The 20,628-nt window shown below is 31.5% G+C and overlaps 2 protein-coding genes and 1 non-coding gene across 4 annotated transcripts; 2 read left to right on the top strand and 1 right to left on the bottom strand.

The window, feature by feature from the left end:
* Positions 1 to 8,548: 8,548 nt before the first annotated feature.
* On the bottom strand, positions 8,549 to 9,224 carry LOC135594932 (LYR motif-containing protein At3g19508-like). Of its 2 annotated transcripts, none has more exons than XM_065085439.1 (2): positions 8,906 to 9,224; positions 8,549 to 8,848 (listed from the first exon to the last, which is right to left on the bottom strand). In XM_065085439.1, the coding sequence occupies exons 1-2, from the start codon at positions 9,092 to 9,094 to the stop codon at positions 8,795 to 8,797; spliced, it is 243 nt and encodes an 80-aa protein (XP_064941511.1). In that variant the 5' UTR covers positions 9,095 to 9,224; the 3' UTR covers positions 8,549 to 8,794. The 2 variants fall into 2 exon arrangements, with proteins under 2 accessions (XP_064941511.1, XP_064941512.1); XM_065085440.1 differs by having other exon boundaries at positions 8,918 to 9,224.
* A 492-nt stretch (positions 9,225 to 9,716) lies between these two features.
* LOC135594931 (UDP-N-acetylmuramoyl-L-alanyl-D-glutamate--2,6-diaminopimelate ligase MurE homolog, chloroplastic-like) lies at positions 9,717 to 12,664 on the top strand. Its single transcript, XM_065085437.1, has 4 exons — positions 9,717 to 11,358; positions 11,948 to 12,064; positions 12,198 to 12,373; positions 12,502 to 12,664. The coding sequence occupies exons 1-4, from the start codon at positions 9,780 to 9,782 to the stop codon at positions 12,622 to 12,624; spliced, it is 1,995 nt and encodes a 664-aa protein (XP_064941509.1). The 5' UTR covers positions 9,717 to 9,779; the 3' UTR covers positions 12,625 to 12,664.
* Positions 12,665 to 13,685: 1,021 nt separating this feature from the next.
* On the top strand, positions 13,686 to 13,767 carry TRNAS-AGA (transfer RNA serine (anticodon AGA)). Its single transcript has one exon. It is a non-coding gene; the product is annotated as a tRNA-Ser (tRNA).
* The last annotated feature ends 6,861 nt before the right edge of the window (positions 13,768 to 20,628 follow it).

Raw genomic sequence — 20,628 nt, 5'->3', positions numbered from 1 at the left:
AGGTTTTCTTGATTACTTTTATTTTCGTTTTATAGAGTTCGGATTTTTGGATCTGTTTGGTTGAATGCTTTGGTGGTGTGTTCTTTGTGTTGAGATTTCATGCACTTTTAGTTCTTTGAGGTTTAGTTTGTGAATCTCAAATGGGATCGTAGTAGTTATGATTCTTGGAAACTGAGATTATCGATTGTTAATCACCTTCAAAATAAAATATTAAAAAATATTAATGATAACTTTGATTAAAAAATCAGTAAAAATAAAAAAAATTAAGATGAAGACTTTTGTGAGATCAAAAGGTTTAAAAGAAATTTCCTAAGATGATTTTAAAGATGTGATAAATGATAGAGATTTTATGTCACTCTCCCAAGAAAAAAAAAGAAGAATTAATTTTTGACTTAGAAGAAGATAAAATAAAATAAAATTTATTACTAAATGAAAGTATTATTTTAAGGATTTCTTTCTCAAGTTAAGATAATAAGAAAAGACTAGTTAATCTTAGAAAATATTTCTGAAGGAGAAATTTATCCTCCTACATTGTCTAAAGGTATCTCATACAAATTACATAACAAAAACTTAACCATATAAAAAAGATTCATCATCAACTATGACATATTCTCTCAATAATATATTCTGAGTAATATTGAGAATGTCAAAATTATACCAAAGTAAGATTTAGATTGATGTTTATTAGAGTAGATAATTTTGTTAGATTAAATTATTTTATTTTTATGAGAAGCATAAAAGTATTTTTACCTCCTTATAAAAAAAAAGATTTATAAAACCGATCATTAAAGATTTAGAAGAAAATGTTACTAATGCCAATATGAGGATCATTATTATTTATGATCTAGAAGCTATAAAGATTAATGAATATTCTATAATAAAGGAGTTAGATATATATGTAAATAATTATATTGATAGGACTGATTTAGTGTTTAGAGATTTTTCAAGAAAGCTGATAAGATTGTTTCGAAACAAATAATAGTTTTATAATTAATTAAGGTATATAAGACAAATCGAAAGGTCATTGTGGATTATGACTTCAAATTCTAAAATTTTAACATTGAAGGCTTTCCATAAATTTTTTTTTCCAAGCTTTAATTTAGGGAAGGATGTTAGAATATTAAATCAAAATTTATTATTAGATATGATTTTGGTTTAAGAGTCTCGGTTAAGATAGGAGTTTCTATTATAGATAAAGTTAAAGTCTTGAGTTTACCACTCTATTTACATAGGGCTAAAGTAATGTTTTAAATATATAATTGGGAGGAGAAATAAGATAAAGCGAAAAGAGGTTTATAGATTTGGGGTCTAAGAGATTGTAAGTTATCATGCTTAATATTAGTTTTTAGCTTTGAAATCTCTCATCTATTCTCATATATCTAAAGATCTGAATTAAAAAAATAAAAGCAAATGAAAAAATCACACTCCTATAAGATACACAAATAAAACCCTAAAGTTATAAAAAAAAACCTAATAAAAAAAAATCCCTACGCAAAAAAAAAAAATGAAACCACCAAAACCTTCGAACCTAAAAAGCATAAATGAAAATGAAAGCAAAAGCAATCAAGAAACCTGCATGTCATCTTTAAAGAACCACACAACCAATTCGATAATCATAAATTAAACCATAGTATCTAACTAGATAACTATCAAAAGAAATTTCAAAAGATATAAGAGTTCATAGGAACAATCAAGAAAAGCTTGGGAATGATCGCTTGATGGAGTGGATGATATTAATGACTGCGAAAAATATAACAATTAAGATGGGGAGGGATATAAGAGCTCCACAGGAATTCGAGGCACAAGCATATTAGTCTTCAAGTGCTTGTCCGGATTACCTATCTTGATAGAGATATCAATTAAGGAAGATTACATTCTCATTGGATAATATAGATGGACCTCACGATCATTAGAGATACTAACTCTCCTTGCTAAACGATTTTGCAATGTCACTTATCAGTGTATTCTAATTTATGTCAATAACTTATATATCATAATAGATAAATAAAATAAATTTGGGTCCTCTAATAAATCTATATTTTCAAAATTTTAATATATAATATTTTTTTCCTAAGATTTTAATATTATATAAATATTCTTTCGTATTCTCCTTTTAATATTCATTTGGTGCCACTCATGATACTATTATTAGCTAGTTGAATTAAAAAAATATCACAATTAAAAATGGATAAAATACCCCGAATATTTCTTTTAATGTTTACTTGGTGCCGATCATGATACAACTATTAGCTAGTTGAATTACAAGAAAAATCATAATTAAAAATAGATAAAATATCTCGAATATTCAATCATTACTAAATATTAAAAATATCTTTACATAAGATATTAGTATCAAATTGAGTTTCATCATCACTGTACAAATTTTATAAGATATTAGTATCAATTTGAGTGTGTAAAGATATTAGTATCAATTTGAGTTTCATCATCACTATACAAATTTTATGTGTGTGTGTGACAAAATTATTGTCTACACTCAAATTATCTTTCATGAGATATATGCAAGTGCGAAAGATAAAAAATATTATTTACAAAATAGCAAAACTGATATCTACACTAATTTTTATCTCTTTTTTTCCCTCTTGTGAGACATTCATTGATAAGAGAAAAAATAGTAATTATAACATAATAGACAATAAAAAGAAAAAGATAGCTATTAATGAAAAGAAACTAGAGGACTCATAAGCCTTGATGGATAGTTTTATCTGCTGCAAATCAATAGATCATTCACGTTCTTTCTTTCTTTCTTTCCTTTTTTTTATGGGAAGTCTGGGATTGAACTTGAACCTCATGTCTTAATTTTCTCGTACTAAATATGTGAGTATGAGGTTCAGAGTTCGATCCCAAAGCTTCCATAAAAAAAAATATACATATCTTTGAAACCCTATCTATCCTGTCATACTCATACATGGAGAGAGAGAAAGAGAAATTATTGTACTATCCGGATAGGATAGAAGTTGGACTTATATTTATAGAGTAATTAGATGCATTTGCATGCATACATGGGTAAGAGAGTGTATTTTTATTGGATATCTAAAAATACAAATTACGGTAGAAAATTTTGTATGATATTCATGACATAATTTCCTTCCAAATAAAAATTTAGGATTCACCAAAAGAGATCTTTAGATCCATTGTACAAAAAAATAATTTTAAAAGATATACTATTTAGATTACGATTCACAAAACTAAAGTTACCATAGATGGATCTGACTATTTCTCTATAATGTCATATATATGATATTGCCTTCGATATGGGACCTATTAGGGTGCTATATATTTCATAAGAATTATAAAAAATAATAAGTGAATTCGACAACAAAGATAATTATACTTCTACTCTTGGATGTGCATCACTTGGGTCTTTTTAAGTCTTTTGCGGGTAATGTTTCCTTCTAAGTTCTCAATTTAAAGAAAAATGTTATAACAAATAATAATCAAGTTGAACATATTGGTTAATCTAAAGTTATATGAGAGTGTTTGAATAAACTATGTAAACGTAACATATGGTTGTACAAATAAAATATAAGTAATTTATAATTTATCAATTAGATATTTGGTTGTAAATAAATTCTCAATCCGAAAGTTGAAAGTAAATATTATTAATAAGAATTAGGGTTTAGTGTTGTGCAAGCATTAAATATGCCAATATATCATTTAACCATCGATTGAATCTTTGGTTCAAATATATTAATACTACAATAAATACTCGAGTACATTATATGTCTCTTAGTGCCTTTTGTCGGGAGGGGGGGGTCTAGCTAATACATGATCATTACGTGGGATCCAAGTTACCCTATATCTGTTTGTCTATTCATTCTTATCTTTTAAGGTGGAAAAATATATTATGAATAGTGGGGAAGATTCTCCTTTGGAATGACTTGAACCCATATTTGGGGACTTCGATTTACTAACCTGAGCATTAAAGGGATCGAGTCAAAAAACCTCTATTGATCTTGGTCTTCGTAAAAGTAACACTTTGGGAGCATAATGTTTTCACATCGAAAACACCTTGGACAATTCTGCTTATACAAATCTGAATCACATCAGGTTGATCAAGACATCAACGATATTTTCCTCTAACATCTTTTATACCCGATTTATGATATGTAATAAACAAAAAATTTCAGATAGAATATACTCAAGTGATGCTAAAAATCTAAGATATGAGAGTGAAGAACAATGACATTGGTATTGGTTTTCCATAAGAGGAATCTCCCAAGTGAGACTGATAAATTAGCTTATAATAATATTCACTAAATATTTTGAGTATAGAAAAACTAACAAATGATTGCTTGTGTCCAAATTTAAATTTAATATGCAGTGACACACTATATATATTAAATTTAAATTTATATTAAATTAAATAAATAAAAAATTTTAAATTGGATATACTCAAGTGATGCTAAAAATCTAAGACACGAGAGTGAAGAACGATGGCATTGGTATTGGTTTTCCATAAGAGGATCTCCCAAGTAAGACTGATAAATTAGCTTATAATAATATTCACTAACTATTTTGATTAAAGAAAAACTAACAAATGATTGCTTGTGTCGAAATTTAGATTTAATATGCAATGACACACACACACACACACACACACACTATATATATATATATATATATATATATATATATATATATATATATATATATATATATATATATATATATATATATATATATATATATATATATATATATATATATATATATATATATATATATATATATATATATATATATATATTGTAGTCTTTGTGAGTGCAAAGTCATCTTAAGTAACTCTTAAACCCATGGTTTGCATTGTTGGGGAGGAAGAGTCTTCCCTTGCATTAGGTATGAGAGGATGAGAATATATGAAGTGACATGTTTAAATCTAGTGTGACATTATTTTATTTATTTATTTATTTATTTGTTTTGAAGTTCTAAATTTTAGATAATGTCCTTTCAAAGTTTGAAAAACACATTTATATTATTATGAAATATCAAAATTTATATCTTTACATGTCATTGTCATTAATATGCATTGAAAAAAAAAAATTTGGCTAACCACTTCATCTATATTAATTTATTCCAGTTAAATAAGTATATAAGGCATCACTTAATGAAGATTATAGTGAATGTAAGGTATTATTATAAATTAGAGTTTCAAGAGACATTTAATTTATGGTACCCCAAGGAGATCAGCTATCAAATATGCATAAGTTTTTAGGTTTTAAAGGAACGCATGTATAGAATTTAAATCTAGAGAGCTTGTTTCTGTGATTTATTTTCTTTAAATTATTCTCTTATGTATGGGGATTTATGGTAAGATCATCATATTCCAGATCTAAAAAACAAAAGAGAAGATAAAAGAAGGGAGGATAACAAAAACTCCAACACAAAACACTAAACTATGAAAATTATGATACAAAGATATTATATATATATATTTAATATTTTTATTAAAACTATTAAATTTATACCTATAATATTTTTTATATCATAATTTTCATAGATTAGTGAATTTGTGTTGATGTTTTTTATCCTATCTCCTATATATTATTCCGTATTTTCTAATCAAGAATATAGCCATCTTTAAGTTTCCAAACTCAAGAGAACAATCTCAAGAAAAAGGATTACAACTTCAATCCCTTAAAGTCTCTATTAACTGAGTGTTTTACTTGCTGCAAACTAATGAAACCTTCCTTGTTCTCATTTTTTTTTTTTTTGTGTAATTGAGAGAACTACAATTGGACTTCCTTTGTTTATCATACCAATTATGTGAGCATGAGAGTTGGAGTTTGATCCAGGACCTCGTATATATCCGTAATCACACTCATACATGAAGAGAGAGAGAGGAATTTTTACATAAAATGTATTGCATAAGTCACCTTTGTATTTATAGTCATTATGTCAATTTGCATGTTGTGCATGTACAGTGGACCGTATCTTTTGTGAGATATCTAAAAGTATAAATTATATATATAATTTTTAATATTATTTATAAAATAAATTACCTTCCAAATAATCACCTAAAAGAGATATTTAGTTACATTGCACACTTTAAATCGGAAATAAATTTTAAAGATACACTATTTAGGTTAGGATGAACTAATTGAAGACACAAATCTCATGACATAAAATATCTAAATATAAATTATTAACGATAGATACATCTATTCCTGTGTCGTAATTACTGTATCATTTTGATAAGCTGATTCGATGACAAAGATAATATTGCTTTTTTTTTTACTTGTGTCATGACATAAGTAAATTTACAGTGAACAAGTTCCTAATTCCCCAAAAGATTGTTATAACAAATAATACATTATTTATAATCAAGTTTGCTAGCGAAAAATATCGTTAAAATCTTGCACACTTTAAAATATTGTTAAAATCACCTAAAAGAGATATTTAGTTACATTGCACACTTTAAATCGGAAATAAATTTTAAAGATACACTATTTAGGTTAGGATGAACGATTAAAGACACAAACCTCATGACATAAAATATCTAAATATAAATTATTAAAGATGGATACATCTATTCCTGTGTCGTAATTAATGTATCACTTTGATAAGTTGATTGGATGACAAAGATAATATTGCTTTTTCTTTGACTTGTGTCATGACATAAGTAAATTTACAGTGAACAAGTTTCCAATTCCCCAAAGATTGTTATAACAAATAATACATTATTTATAATCAAGTTTGCTAGCGAAAAATATCGTTAAAATCTTCATCAGCTTGATATGATCCGGATTTGTATATGCAGGATTATCCGAAGTGGATTCGAGGTTACTTCAAAGTGAGTTTGAGGTAGGTTCAAGATAGATATATTGTGCTCTCAAAATGTCATCTACACGAAGATCAAGGTCAGGGGAGTTTTTCCGACCTAATCACTCTGACGCTCGAGTTACTAATCCGAAATTCCTAAATGTAACCTCGAGTAGTTCGAGAAAAGAAAGAGTCTTTCCCTTATTTTCTTGTTTAGAATATGTTTTTATGCGTCGAAGAAGAGAAATAAAATTTTTATTCTCATAAAGGAAGAGAAGGGGGGAGAAGAAAATTTATAATTACCTTCCTCCTATAATGAATGCAAAGTTTATGTTTCTATGCATTGAATCTTTATATATGATGAATGATGATTTGGATGACATGTGATAACCACGTGTGTTAGCTGATGATAGATTCTCTCTCAAAGTTGAATATATATTAGTATAAAATTATATAAGAGTGTTAATATAAAACTATAATGTCTAAAATTTATAATTATTTAAATATATATTTATATTTGATTGTAAACAAAGTTATTTTTATGAACATTTACAGTAAAATGAGGGCATGAGTCGATATCGAATGATATGTTTATCTCTACTGTAGAATTCTTTTAATTATTTTTTTGGTTTAAATAAACATCCTTGCAAAGTTTAGAAATCACATATTCTTCATTATGAAATGTTGATATGTGTATCCCCTACCTGTCATTGTGGTTTATATTCATTGAAAATAACTCTGATCAACCAAATCTAATCATTATTAATATTATATAATTCATTTGACTCAACTAAGTATATAAAATATGAAATATATATGATATCAGTACTATTTTTAGGATCATAAATCGTGAGTTATTCTTATAATTTAGATCAACTACCTCATATGTGTAATTTAGATCGACTCAACCACGAATGAATAATATATATATATATATATATATATATATATATATTCATTTGTGACAGAAAACTTATATACATTGATCCTTTTCAAACCTCATATTATCGAGAGTCTAATGCATTGAGTATATCTTTTTTTTTTACATGAACTAGTGTTGCATATTGATGAGCATTGATAAACTTATAGATTGTATTAAGCCAATAAGAAAACTTATTTTATTTTATTTTTTGATTTCTCATTGACTATTTCGAGAATATATTGTACTTAATTAATATATGTCAAATCCATGGACAAATCAGCCCACAGAATTAATTTTTGGAAAGAGTAAATTATTAAAATGATTAAAAATTAGAAAAACATTTGTAGTTTCCTATGATGGTTGTTATCACAATCTATTTTTTAATTACTCTTGATAATTTTTATAAAACATTAATATATCATGATTATTTCTATTTCAAACATGATAGGATAATATTATGATACCATATTTTATCGTAACACCAATAACAATCCACCTTTTAATCTAAATAAATTAGATATGACATATTTACTTTGTATATTGATTGAACATAATAACATAGGAATGTGTTTGATGCATGAAAAAAAATTGAAGTATTACCTCAATAAAGTAATTTACTCCAGAAAAATCAACAATCTAATTAATGCTTTTATGTTAGTAATTCCTTGTTCATCATGGATGTCATAGAGTATCAACTTTATGACCTCATAATGCTTTGTTAATTTGAAAATTATTTTTTTAGCCAATACAATGAAATACGAAGATTCATAGTCCAACTTGCAAATTAGAGCCCCATGCATTGTAGCTCAGGAGAGAACAAGTTTCCTCGGTCTCAAAACATGCCACTAGCTTGAAAACATCACACATTATTATCTCTATATGAAAAATACAAGATATGAATGAAAAGTTTTATGCAACCAAAGCCTTGATGGTGACAAGTTTCTCTTCTTGAACAACTACTAAAATACTACGATTGCCATGCACATGTTTGCACCAATTAAAAGCATCAAAAGTTATTAAGTTGTTCAGTACTATTACCCTCTTGGGAATAACAGCAAACACTTGGGAAGCAACTGTCTCTCTTTGCCTGCCTCAGCCACAGCAAATCTCCTTCAGCTTGTCAGCGACCCACTGATCCACGGAGTACTGAAACAAGAAGCGAAAAGGTTAGAGGAACCGAAGTGAGATGAGAGGAAAGAGGACCTTGTTGAGGACCCAGGTGGTGTGGGTGTAGGCTCGTTGCAGGAGCTCGTCGAGCGAGGCGGAGTCTTCCAGCTCGCGGTAGTTGACGAAGTTCTCCCGCGCGTACTTGGCGTAGTACGGCCTGGTCTCCCGCGGGAGCCGCCGCACCAGCCTCAGCACCTCCATGTACGCCCTCAGCGCCCGCTCCATCGCCCGCCGATTGCAGCGGTAATCTCGAAGGATTCTGGTTCCAGAGGACCCATTCTAATGTGATCCTCTCTGGTCCATCACGGCAACCAACCCAACACGTAGTTGAGACGCGTCAGTGGCCGGATTTGGGGCCAAAAGGCCCACATTGAGAAAAGGTAAAGATATGACAAATAAAAGGTAAGAATGCTATTTTATTTATCAATTAAGTAATTACTCCTATATTTCTGACACGTGTCAAACCTATAATCCCATGTCGCGTTGTCATGACTGCCGTGTCGTGAATAGTACATTCAGACTGCTCATATCTTTTCTGACACGTGTCATAGCTATATGACACCATGGTGCGTTGCCGTCATTCTCGTGGCGTGAATAGTACATTCAAACTCCTCATTTATTTGAATCAGTGGCATTACCGCTACAATGTATAATGCATATGCGGGCTTCTCGTGCGTCTTCCTGATCTTAGTTGACCCGCTAGCATACATAACCTGTGGAGCCCACGTGTTGGTGATGCTCATTTCGGTAGCGGGCCCCACAAGTGGGGTTTGTGCGAGAGGCGCGTACAGACTCTTGGTATGACCGCACATCTCCTGCAGCCCTCGACCATATCTCCCGCCCCATTTCCACCTCGCCCTTCAGCCGCAGCACGGTGTCGCCTGAACTCGCCCCCAAGGAGAACCTCCCAATGACCTCACCCTCTCTCTGCTCTTCGCCATTCTCTTTCTCCTCCTCTTCCCCTCTCCTCCCTCTCCCATGCTCTCTTTACTCCCCTTCTCTTATCTCCCTCCGCCGAGCCGTCGCACCCCACTCCGCCCTGAACATTGGCTCCAAGCTTAGCTATATGTCGCCCAAAAAAGACCGCGCTTTGGCCGCAGACGACTCCTCCCGCAGCGTCTCGAAGGTGGCTCCGCTCAGGTGCAAAGTCTCTTTCGGGCGTCGCGACATTAGCTCGGAGGAAGGATCCCGTGAAGAAAGTCCGACCGGATTGCAGGAAAAGGAGACGCCTTTGGGGAAATCGACCTATGGTGATCGCACAATGCTGTCATCCTTTGGCCCTCCTCTTGATTCCTTCGGGAATTATGATGCAGGGGTGTCAGAAACCAAGTTCCAGATGACTCTCGCCGAGCTCCTCGAGAAGACCGGAGTCACCCCCACGTCGATTTACGGGGACCTGGACGCCTTGATCACTGGAGTTCAGGACGACTCTAGGGAGGTCTGCCAGGGGGATCTCTTCATCTCCCGTGTCGGGTCGAAGACGGATTGCCACTTGTATCTTACCGAGGCTTGTAACCGAGGAGCTGTAGCAGTGGTGATTGACAGAGAGACTGATAAAGATCAAATCTTGGGCTACGGCTGCAAGGCTGCTGTCGTAGTGAATTCCACCAATTCCGTGCTCCCTGTTCTTGCTGCAACATTCTTTGGGCATCCGTCGAGGAGTCTCTTCGTAGTCGGTGTCACGGGAACGAACGGTAAGACGACGACAACCAATTTAGTCAGGTCTATATTCGAGGAAATGGGGTACAGAACCGGGCTGTTCGGCACCGTCTGCTTCATAGTTAACGGAGATGAGAAGTTGGAAGCTTACAGAACAACACCTGAGTCCGTGGTAGCCCAGAGATTGATGGCGAAGATGGTTCGTTCAGGCACCAAGGCACTCGTGATGGAGGCTGCTTCTCAGGGGCTGGAGGAAGGGAGGTGCGATGAGCTAGACTTCAACGTAGCAGTCTTCGCGAACCTCACCAGGGACCATCTCGACTTCCATGGGACCATGGAGGCGTACAAGAAGAGCAAAGGCAAGCTCTTTGCGAAGATGGTCGACCCCAACAGGCACAGGAAGGTTGTGAACATCGATGACCCAAATGCTCCATACTTCATCGATCAAGGGAATGCAGACGTTCCACTCGTTACATTTGGAATGCAGAACAAGAACGCCGACGTCTACCCTCTAAAGTCCGAGCTTTCATTGTTCAAGACTAAGGTTTGGGTGAGCACGCCAAAGGGGGCACTGGAGATCAACTCAGGGATGCTTGGCAGGTATAACATCTACAACATCCTCGCAGCCGTTGCTGTTGGGATTGCCATCGGCCTGAAGCTGGGGGACATCGTGAGTGGAATCGAGGCGGTGAAAGGGGTTGCCGGCAGGTTTGAGTTAATTGACGAGGGGCAGCCTTTCGCCGTGATCGTAGACTATGCACACACACCCGATGCTCTGTGTAGACTTCTGGATGCTGTCCGAGAACTCGAACCACGAAGAGTTATCACCGGTATACCAATTCATGCTTTACTTTCAGCACATTCTGCAGATTATCATACTGAATGAAAATTTCAACTTACCTAATTCAGTGCTCGGTAATTGATCGTCGAAAACTTAATTGCTTGGTTTAGATTCTAATATTTTCTTCCCTATATGTGCTAAAGAGAGGTCTCAATTGCAGAGCATTTTTGCTAGGTCCTAAACAATACCAATGGACAAGTATATTATTATATGTATCAGTGAGATAAGATGGTAATGTAGAGCTTTACATGACTTCTATCTCAATCAGCTGACTTCCAATTTTATGATAATTCCATCAAATGCTGTCTGTGCAGTTTCAGAAAAAACTGCTCAAAACTCTCACGTAGCATTTGAGCATACGAAGATTGGCACCAAAGTTCTTCTATAGTTGCAACATCTCAAGTTCAGCACTTTAGTGTGTCTTTTTTATGTTGGGAATCCGAAACACAAGTCATTAGTGCATTTTCACAAGAAGGAAGTTAAAGATCAGAAAAGTGGCTAACCATACTTTTATCCTAGCAATACTAGTAGTTGTAGGGTGATTTGATGCATGCTAATAGCTAATGTTTCGCTTCTAGTCTTTGGATGTGGCGGAGAAAGAGATCGGGGGACGAGGCCGCTGATGACAAAAATTGAAGCTGATAAAAGTGATGTGGTTATTCTGACATCAGACAATCCAAGGAATGAAGATCCATGTATGTATTCTGTATGTTATATACCAATTTGGTTTGTCATATATTTCTGAAAGCAATGCAATCTGTTGGCCGTATGCCTATTTTGTTATTCAGATATTATTACTTCTAAAACATGCTTCGATGACATTGTTAGCGACAATCTTGGATGACATGCTAGCTGGTGTTGGATACACAATGCAAGAGTCCTCACCACACGGCGGAAACAAAATCTATCCAAAGCTTCCAAATGGTTGTACACTCTTAGTAAATGAGGACAGAAGAGTAGCTCTGCAAGCTGCCATTGCCATGGGAAAGGAAGGAGATATCATTGTAACTCTCTTGTTATGACCCTTGGTCACAGTATTCTCAAACCTTTCTCTCTCTTGTTAGACAGAGGATGTGTAACTCAATTGCAGCTTCTAGTACTTTGGACTGAAGACTATGATGTGATGCTGCAGGTTGTTGCTGGCAAAGGCCATGAGACATATCAAATTGAAGGTGATACAAAGAAGCTATTTGATGACAGAGTTGAATGCCGAGAAGTGCTACGAGCTGAATCAAACAGGAAAAGAGACCGGTGAACTTTCATGGGATAAGCATAAGATAAAGTTGGATCGGATGACCCAGAAAGATTTCAAGGGCGATTGCTTGAATTTTCCTTGCATTGTAACCTTATTGGATTCAAATTTTCATGTCTTTTATTTTTAATATAATTCTTAAAATTTTATTTCGATATCAAAGCGTATAGTGGTAGAAATCTTGAAAAAGAAAAAAAAAACCTAATATTGATGATAAGTAAAATAATAAATTAGAAGAATATGATATGTTATGCACTTAAATTCTGATTTTTTTAAATTAGTAATTAAACAAATTTTATTTAATGAATAATAGCAAGTCAAGCCCACATCTATAGTTAATTAATCAAATTTAAGAAGGGTTAGATAACAAATGGACTAATTAAATATTACCTCTTATAGTTAGTTATCTTTAATATCTTACTTTTAAATATTTTAAAAACTATATATTATTTATAATCATTTATTGTGAATAAATGATAATTAAAAAATATGATATTATTCAATTAGAGTATTTTTTTAATGGAGTTATAATGTTTTTTGGTGTAGCAATAAAAAGCACCATAACTCCATTATAAAAAAAACTATAATGTTGGACTGATTTAACCCAAACTATATTCTGATGAAAATTTATTTTTTTATGAGTATTCTGTCAACTATTGTGATCAACGAATTATTCATCTAAACTCATTCTCAATTTAGATCTATGAGGAGTAAGAAAAAAAGATGACACCATTACACATTCTCTATCAATAAACAACCTCGTAGTGCAGTCATGAGATGCTCCTTTGAAGCTTCTATCGAGTTTCGTGGAAGCTCCAAAAGGTTCCTTTGAAGGCTAAAAAGACAAATGCTTCGTCTTGACTTCATAATAAGAAGATATGTTCATCACCAACCCATTCTTCATTCATTCAGATTCCTTTGTATGGGAGCAATACTTTTATGGTGTTCCTGGAAATCAATTAATCGCTCAGGGTGGTCGTGAGGGAAGAAGAATCCCATGACGGCAATACAATTACTACACGTTATGTAAACTACATCATAATGGGTGATTCACCGACAGCGATGTGGTCGTGCCGGAGTGGTTATCGGGCATGACTAGAAATCATGTGGGCTCTGCCCGCGCAGGTTCGAATCCTGCCGACCACGTTTTTTAATATCATAGCCAACTCGAGTTTGGAATAACATGTGCTGTTTGAAGCCATGACGTGATTTGGTATCAGTATGCATGATTATTGAATCCGGTTTTTCTTACTTGATATTATATTGCATAATTTCTAAAAATTATCTAGAAAAAAACACTAAGTATTTGTTATTACTAAGTAAATTATGTTTTTTAATATATTTTTTAGACCACCTTATTTTTTAATATTTTTATTTTTATTATCAAGACCATGAGTTTTCTTAATAAATATAAATATCAATTAAATATAAATATAAAATTTATAAAAATTTTAAAAAAGAAAAATAAACATAGAGGATAGAATATATATATATATATATACCTTGTCCTTGCGCAATTAAGACACTTTATGTCATCGGAAAGGAGACAAGAGAAAGGTGACAATGATCGTGATCACAATAAAGTCAAGTCTCATATTTCACACTAACTTTTATGCTTGATTAAGAGGTCATTTCCAAGTTTTTCTTAGTTGTTTCCTTGAATCATGATACATATTAAAGCTTCTTTCTTTCCATAGTTATTTGGTCAGATCCTTGGGTTTAATTCATAGTTCTCGAATTGGATTTGCGGTTCTTGGAGGTGTGATGCAGGTCTCTTGATTACTTTTGCTTTTGCTTTTGTTTTTGTTTAGGTTTCATGGGTTTGGACATTTTGATCTATTTGCTCTGAAGACTTTCTTGGTTGAGGGTTCCTTGTGCATTAATTCTTTTCTTTAGGTGGTTCTTTGGTACCTTTGGGATTCATGTTCATAAACCTCACCGGAGCATGATTCTTGGAGGTGAGGTGGCATCACAGGTTTCTTGATTTCTTTTATTTTCGTTTTAGAGAGTTTTAATTTTTTGATCTGTTTGGTTGAATGCTTTGGTGGTGTGTTCTTTGTGCTGAGATTTCATGCACTTTTGGTTCTTTGAGGTTTAGTTTGTGAACTTCAAATGAGACTATAGTAGTTATGATTCTTGCAAACGAGATTATCGATTCTTAATCACCTTCAAAAATTAAAAAAATATTAATAATAACTTTGATTAAAAAAATTATTAAAAAACAAAAATTAAATAAAGATGAATACTTTAGTCAGATCAAAAGGTTTAAAAGAAATTTCATAAGATTTTAAAAGAAAGAAGAATTAATTTTTTACTTAGAAGAAAATAAAAATAATAATAAAATTTGTTACTAAATGAAAGTATTACTTTGAGAATTTCATTCTCGAGCTAAGATAAGAAGAAAAGACTATTTAATATGACGGAGATATCTACCTCTTACATTGTCTAAAGGTAAATCATAAAAATTATATAACACAAACCTAAAAGACATTAAACATATAAATAAGATACATCATCAATTATGACATATTTTCTCAATAATATTCTGCGTAATATTGAAGATGTCAAAAATATATAAAAGTAAGATTTAGATTGCGACTTAGGTAGTATTGATGTTTATTGGAGTAGATAATTTTAAAGATTAAATTATTTTATTTTTATGAGAAGCATAAAAGTATTTTTACCTCCTTATGAAAAAGAAAAAAGATTTTAGCTTTGAAATCTCTCATCTATTCTCATATATCTAAAGATCTAAATTAAAAAAATAAAAGCAAATAAAACTTACACTCCGATAAGATTAACAAATAAATCCATCAAAGTTATAAAAAAACTAACCAAAGAAAATAATCCCTACCCAAAGAACCGTGAAATGACGAAACCATCAAAGCCTTCAAGCAAACAAATATAAATATCTGAACCTAAAAAACATAAATGAAAATGAAAACAAAAGCAACAAAGAAACATGCATGTCATCTTCTAAAAACCACACAACCAATTCGAAAAACATAAATTAAACCCTAGTATCTAACTAGATAATCATTAAAAGAAATTCCAATAGATATAAGAGCGGGGAACAATCAAGAAAAGCTTGGGAACGACGAGGGAGTGGATGAGATCAAACATATTAAGATGGGGAGGGATATAAGAGATTCACAGGAATTCGAGGCACAAATATATTAGTCTTCAAGTACTTGTTCGGATTATCTAACTTGATAGAGTTATCAATTAAGGAAGATGACATTCTCATTGGATAGTATAGATGGACCTCACGATCATTAGGCATAAAGGACACTAGCAAATAGAGATGCAACTTTCTATGCTAAACAACTTTGCAATGTCAAAGATCATTGTATTCTAATTTACGCTAATAACTTATATATCATAATAGATAAATAAAATAATTTTGGGTGCTCTAATAAATCTATCTTTTCAAAATTTTGAAATGCAACTTTTTTTTTCTTGAGATTTTAGTATTACATAAATATTCTTTCATATTCTCCTTTTAATGTTCATCTGGTGCCAATCATGATACTACTATTAGCTAGTTGAATTAAAAGAAACATAGCAATTAAAAATGGATAAAGTATCCTAAATATTCAATCATTACTAAATATTAAAAATATCTTTACAGAAGATATTAGTATCAACTTGAGTTTCATCATCACTATACAAATTTTAAGAGATATATATGTGTGTGTGTTAGACTATAATGATAGAGATAAATATAAACAAAATTATTGTCTACACTCAAATTATCTTTCATGAGATATATGCAAGTGCGAAAGATAAAAAATATTATTTACAACACACACACACACATATATATATATATTACAATTGATCAAATATAAATCACTGTAAAAGAATCTTGATGTAAATGTTGCAAGTAAATCATATTTATGGTCCAGTATGTTATAAGTTACAATTAAAGGTATAAATATCAAAACTGATATCTAAACTGATTTTTATCTCTCTTTTTGCTTTCCTTTTGTGAGACATTGATAAGAGAAAAAATAATAATTATAATATAGTGGACATTAAAAAGAAAAAGATAGCTATTAATGAACACAAACGAGAGGACTCACAAGCCTTGATCAATAGATCATTCATATTCTCTCTTTCTTTCTTTTCTTTTTTTTTCATGGAAAGTTTGGTATTGAACTTGAATATGAGGTTCGATCCCAAAGCTTCCATAAAAAACATATATATATATATATATATATATATATATATATATATATATATATATATATATATATATATATATATCTCCGAAGCCCTATCTATCTTATCATACTCATAAATAGAGAGAGAGAGAGAGAGAGAGAGAGAGAAATTATTATAATGGGGTAGGATAAAAGTTGGTCTTGTATTTATAGAGTAATTAGATGCATTTACATGTGTAAGAGAGTATATTTTTATTGGATATCTAAAAATACAAATTACAGTAGAAAATTTTCTATGATATTCATGATATAATTTCCTTCCAAATAAAAATTTAGGATTCACCAAAAGAGATCTTTAGATCCATTGCATAAAAAAATAATTTTAAAAGATATACTATTTAAGTTACGATTCACAAAACCAAAGTTACCATAGATGGATCAAACTATTTCTCTATAATGTCATATACAATATATTGCCTTCCATGTGGGATCTATTGGGGTGCTATATATTTCATAAGAATTATAAAAAATAATAAGTGAATTCGACAACAAAAATAATTATACTTCTATTCTTGGATGTGCATCACTTGGGTCTTTTTAAGTCTTTTGCCTTGACATGGGTAATTTTTCCTTCAAGTTCTCAACTTTTTTTTTAAAAAATATTATAACAAACAATAATCAAGTTGAACATATTGGCTAATCTAAAATTATATGAGAGTGTTTGAATAAACTATGTAAATGTAACACATGGTTGCACAAATAAAATTAAGTAATTTATACTTTATCAATTAGATATTTGGTTGTAAATAAATTCTCAATCCGAAAGTTGAAAGTAAATATTATTAATAAGAATTAGGGTTTAGTGTTGTGCAAGCAAAACATGCCAATGTATCATTTAACCATCAAACTCATCTCTAGTTCAAATATATTCTCAATGTCATTAATACTACTAAGTTTTAATGCACCAAACACATGATCTCATTTTTTATTCATTATAGCTAATTTCTATTATAGTAAACACTCGAGTACATTATATGTCCCTTAGTTTCTTTTGTTAGGGGTTCTACTATTAGCTAATCCGTGATTGTTACCTAGGATCCAAGTCACCCTATATCTATTTATCTATATAAATTTTCTTCTTATTTATTATGATAAGAAAGACAATCACAAACTTCTTTCTTATCTTTTAAGGTGAAAAAATATATTATAAATAGTGGAGAGGATTCTCTTTTAGAATGACTGGAACCTATATTTAGGGACTTCGGTTTACTAACTTGAGAATTAAACAGATCGAGTCGAAAAACATCTATTGATCTTGGTCTTTGTGTAAGTAACACCTTGGGAGTAATAATATTTTCACATCGAAAATACTTTGGATAATTCTAGATGGATCTCGATCACATCAGGTTGATCAAGACATCAACGATATTTTTCTCAAACATCTTTTATGCCTGATTTATGATATGTAATAAACAAAAAATTTTAGATTAAATATACTCAAGTAATGCTAAAAATCTAAGAGATGAGAGTGAAGAACGATAACATTGACATTGGTTTTCCACGAAAGGAATCTACTAAGTGAGACTGATAAATTAGCTTATAATAATATTCACTAAATATTTTGAGTAAAGAAAAACTAAGGAATGATTTCTTGTGTCCAAATTTAAATTTAATATGCAATGACACTATATATATATATATATATATATATATATATATATATATATATATATATATATATATATATATATATATATATATATATATATATATATATATATATATATATATATTGTAGTCTTTGTGAGTCCAAAGTCATCTTAAGTAACTCTTAAACTGATTTGCATTGTTGGGGAGAGTCTTCTCTTGCATTAGGTATGAGAGGATGAGAAGATATGAAGTGACACGTTTAAATCTACTGTAACATTCTTTTATTTATTTATTTATTTTGAAGTTATAAATTTCATATAATGTCCTTTCAAAGTTTGAAAAATATATTTATATTATTATGAAATATCAAAATTTATATCTTTACATGTCATTATTATTATGAAATATCAAAATCTCATTTTTGATATTTGTTCAGTAGAATGTTTAATTTTTCATATATTACCTTAAAAAAATGATCGATCCAACTTTACTGACATATTGTTTTGATCCTAATTGTTAGTCAAAATTGAAAGAAAAAAAAAGATCTATCTATAATGTACTATCCAATCTAACAAAAGATCGGATAATATATATCGATTTATTGATATATCCCACCGTATCATATATCAATATATCGATATAATTTGATATATATCATATGAATGTCCCATCCATATGTTGGCACGAAATGATGAGATAAATCATAAAAAAAATAATTAGAAAATTAAATGCAACTATCACGATCCTTCATTAGGCGTTGAGCATTCGTCTTGTCGTTATCACGCAAGCTGCTGGTGGACAGCTTGCACAGGGGCCCGCCAACTTCGTGCATTTGAGTTCAAGGAGGAGAGTTCAGGCATAGAACCATTTGAAGCTGCAGAGGGTCGTCTTCTTCCTTGATCCTAAGATTTCAAGTGTTGATGCAAACAGCAGATCGCGTCTGATGCAGTGGTGCCATTCTGATATCTGCCAACTACTGCCACTACATGAGTTTTGTTGTATTTTGATGGCCAGAAGGGTCAACACTTACCTGGACTAACAGTGATCAAAACCTTCATATTGGACGATAGCATTCAATTCTTGAAACAAAAATGTCAGCTCATCAGGACCAACTATGAACTCACTCGGGGCCACATCCGTAAACGAGCTGCAGAAAGTGATAGAAATAATAGAAAATAATTGAAGATGCACAAATATTGAATGAAGCTTTATTGAATAGTTGAAGATGCTTCAATACATTAACACGTTCACACTCCTATTTATACAAATTAGGAGGAAGGATTTCCCTAACAGAATAGAGAAATTCCTTCGTATAGTTAGGAAAATCTTATATTCTATCAGAAAGTTGGTCAGCCTACAAAACATTAAGCTGATCAGCAAAATCCAAATCTTGACTGTAACCGTTATTATTAAATATCTAATTTAATAATAATATAATTGTTATAATTTAAGATTCATAATTTATTATCATGAATTTCTTTATTTATTATGATTTAAATGATTTCAGTTTTTTATTCTTTATACATGAAACTATTATTATTAAATTAAATATTTAATATCATTAAAGTTCTTCATTATGATTCAAACATTACAAATTTGAATTAATTCTTGAATGTTATGAATTGATGATAATAAATGTTCTTGATGAGAGAACATCTATATATATGAGGATTTTGGTCCCTGGGTTCAATCATCTCTTTGAAACGAAAGACTTTCCTACACCATCTAAAGCGAGAGTTCTGAGTCGAGAGGTACCAAAGTTCAAGAAGAAACCTCTGCAAAAATTTTTGGAGACAATGGCTGAAGGTACGCTATTTTGTTTCCGCATCAGTTTTTATTGTGTTTCTATTATAACAATTTAGAAACACAAGTTGGTTTGAGTGATTTCTCACATTGACATAAACTTGATTTCAACATGCAAAATGGTAAACCAAAGAGAAGAATGTGGAGGTCCCTGCAATGCCCTGAGCTGCACTGAGCATGGATCCCCATGAGAATTCTTAACTGTGCAAGAATTGCCCCAAGTCACGCACGCAGCCACCATGGTCCCACACCATTCAACACCACCATACACCTTACCCTGGAAATGCTCAAGAGCAAGTTGCAGTATACGTCATCTCAAAATTTAGCATCACATGACTTTTAATTTATGGTACCCCAAGGAGATCAGCTATCAAATATGCATAAGTTT

The sequence above is a fragment of the Musa acuminata genome, chromosome BXJ1-10 (assembly GCF_036884655.1).
Source record: "Musa acuminata AAA Group cultivar baxijiao chromosome BXJ1-10, Cavendish_Baxijiao_AAA, whole genome shotgun sequence".
Lineage (NCBI taxonomy): Eukaryota > Viridiplantae > Streptophyta > Magnoliopsida > Zingiberales > Musaceae > Musa > Musa acuminata.
Note: the sequence above shows the minus strand (reverse complement) of the source record. Positions and strands in the feature narration are given on the sequence as shown.

What these genes read in the sequence shown, in the direction of transcription:
- LOC135594931 (XM_065085437.1), top strand. Translation starts at nt 9,780, where the DNA reads ATGACCTCACCCTCTCTCTGCTCTTCGCCATTCTCTTTCTCCTCCTCT. An exon ending in ACCACGAAGAGTTATCACCG is followed by an intron (nt 11,359 to 11,947) that starts GTATACCAATTC and finishes TTTCGCTTCTAG; the next exon opens with TCTTTGGATGTGGCGGAGAA. An exon ending in TCCAAGGAATGAAGATCCAT is followed by an intron (nt 12,065 to 12,197) that starts GTATGTATTCTG and finishes TGACATTGTTAG; the next exon opens with CGACAATCTTGGATGACATG.
- LOC135594932 (XM_065085439.1), bottom strand. Translation starts at nt 9,094, where the DNA reads ATGGAGCGGGCGCTGAGGGCGTACATGGAGGTGCTGAGGCTGGTGCGG. An exon ending in CCACCTGGGTCCTCAACAAG is followed by an intron (nt 8,849 to 8,905) that starts GTCCTCTTTCCT and finishes TTCTTGTTTCAG; the next exon opens with TACTCCGTGGATCAGTGGGT.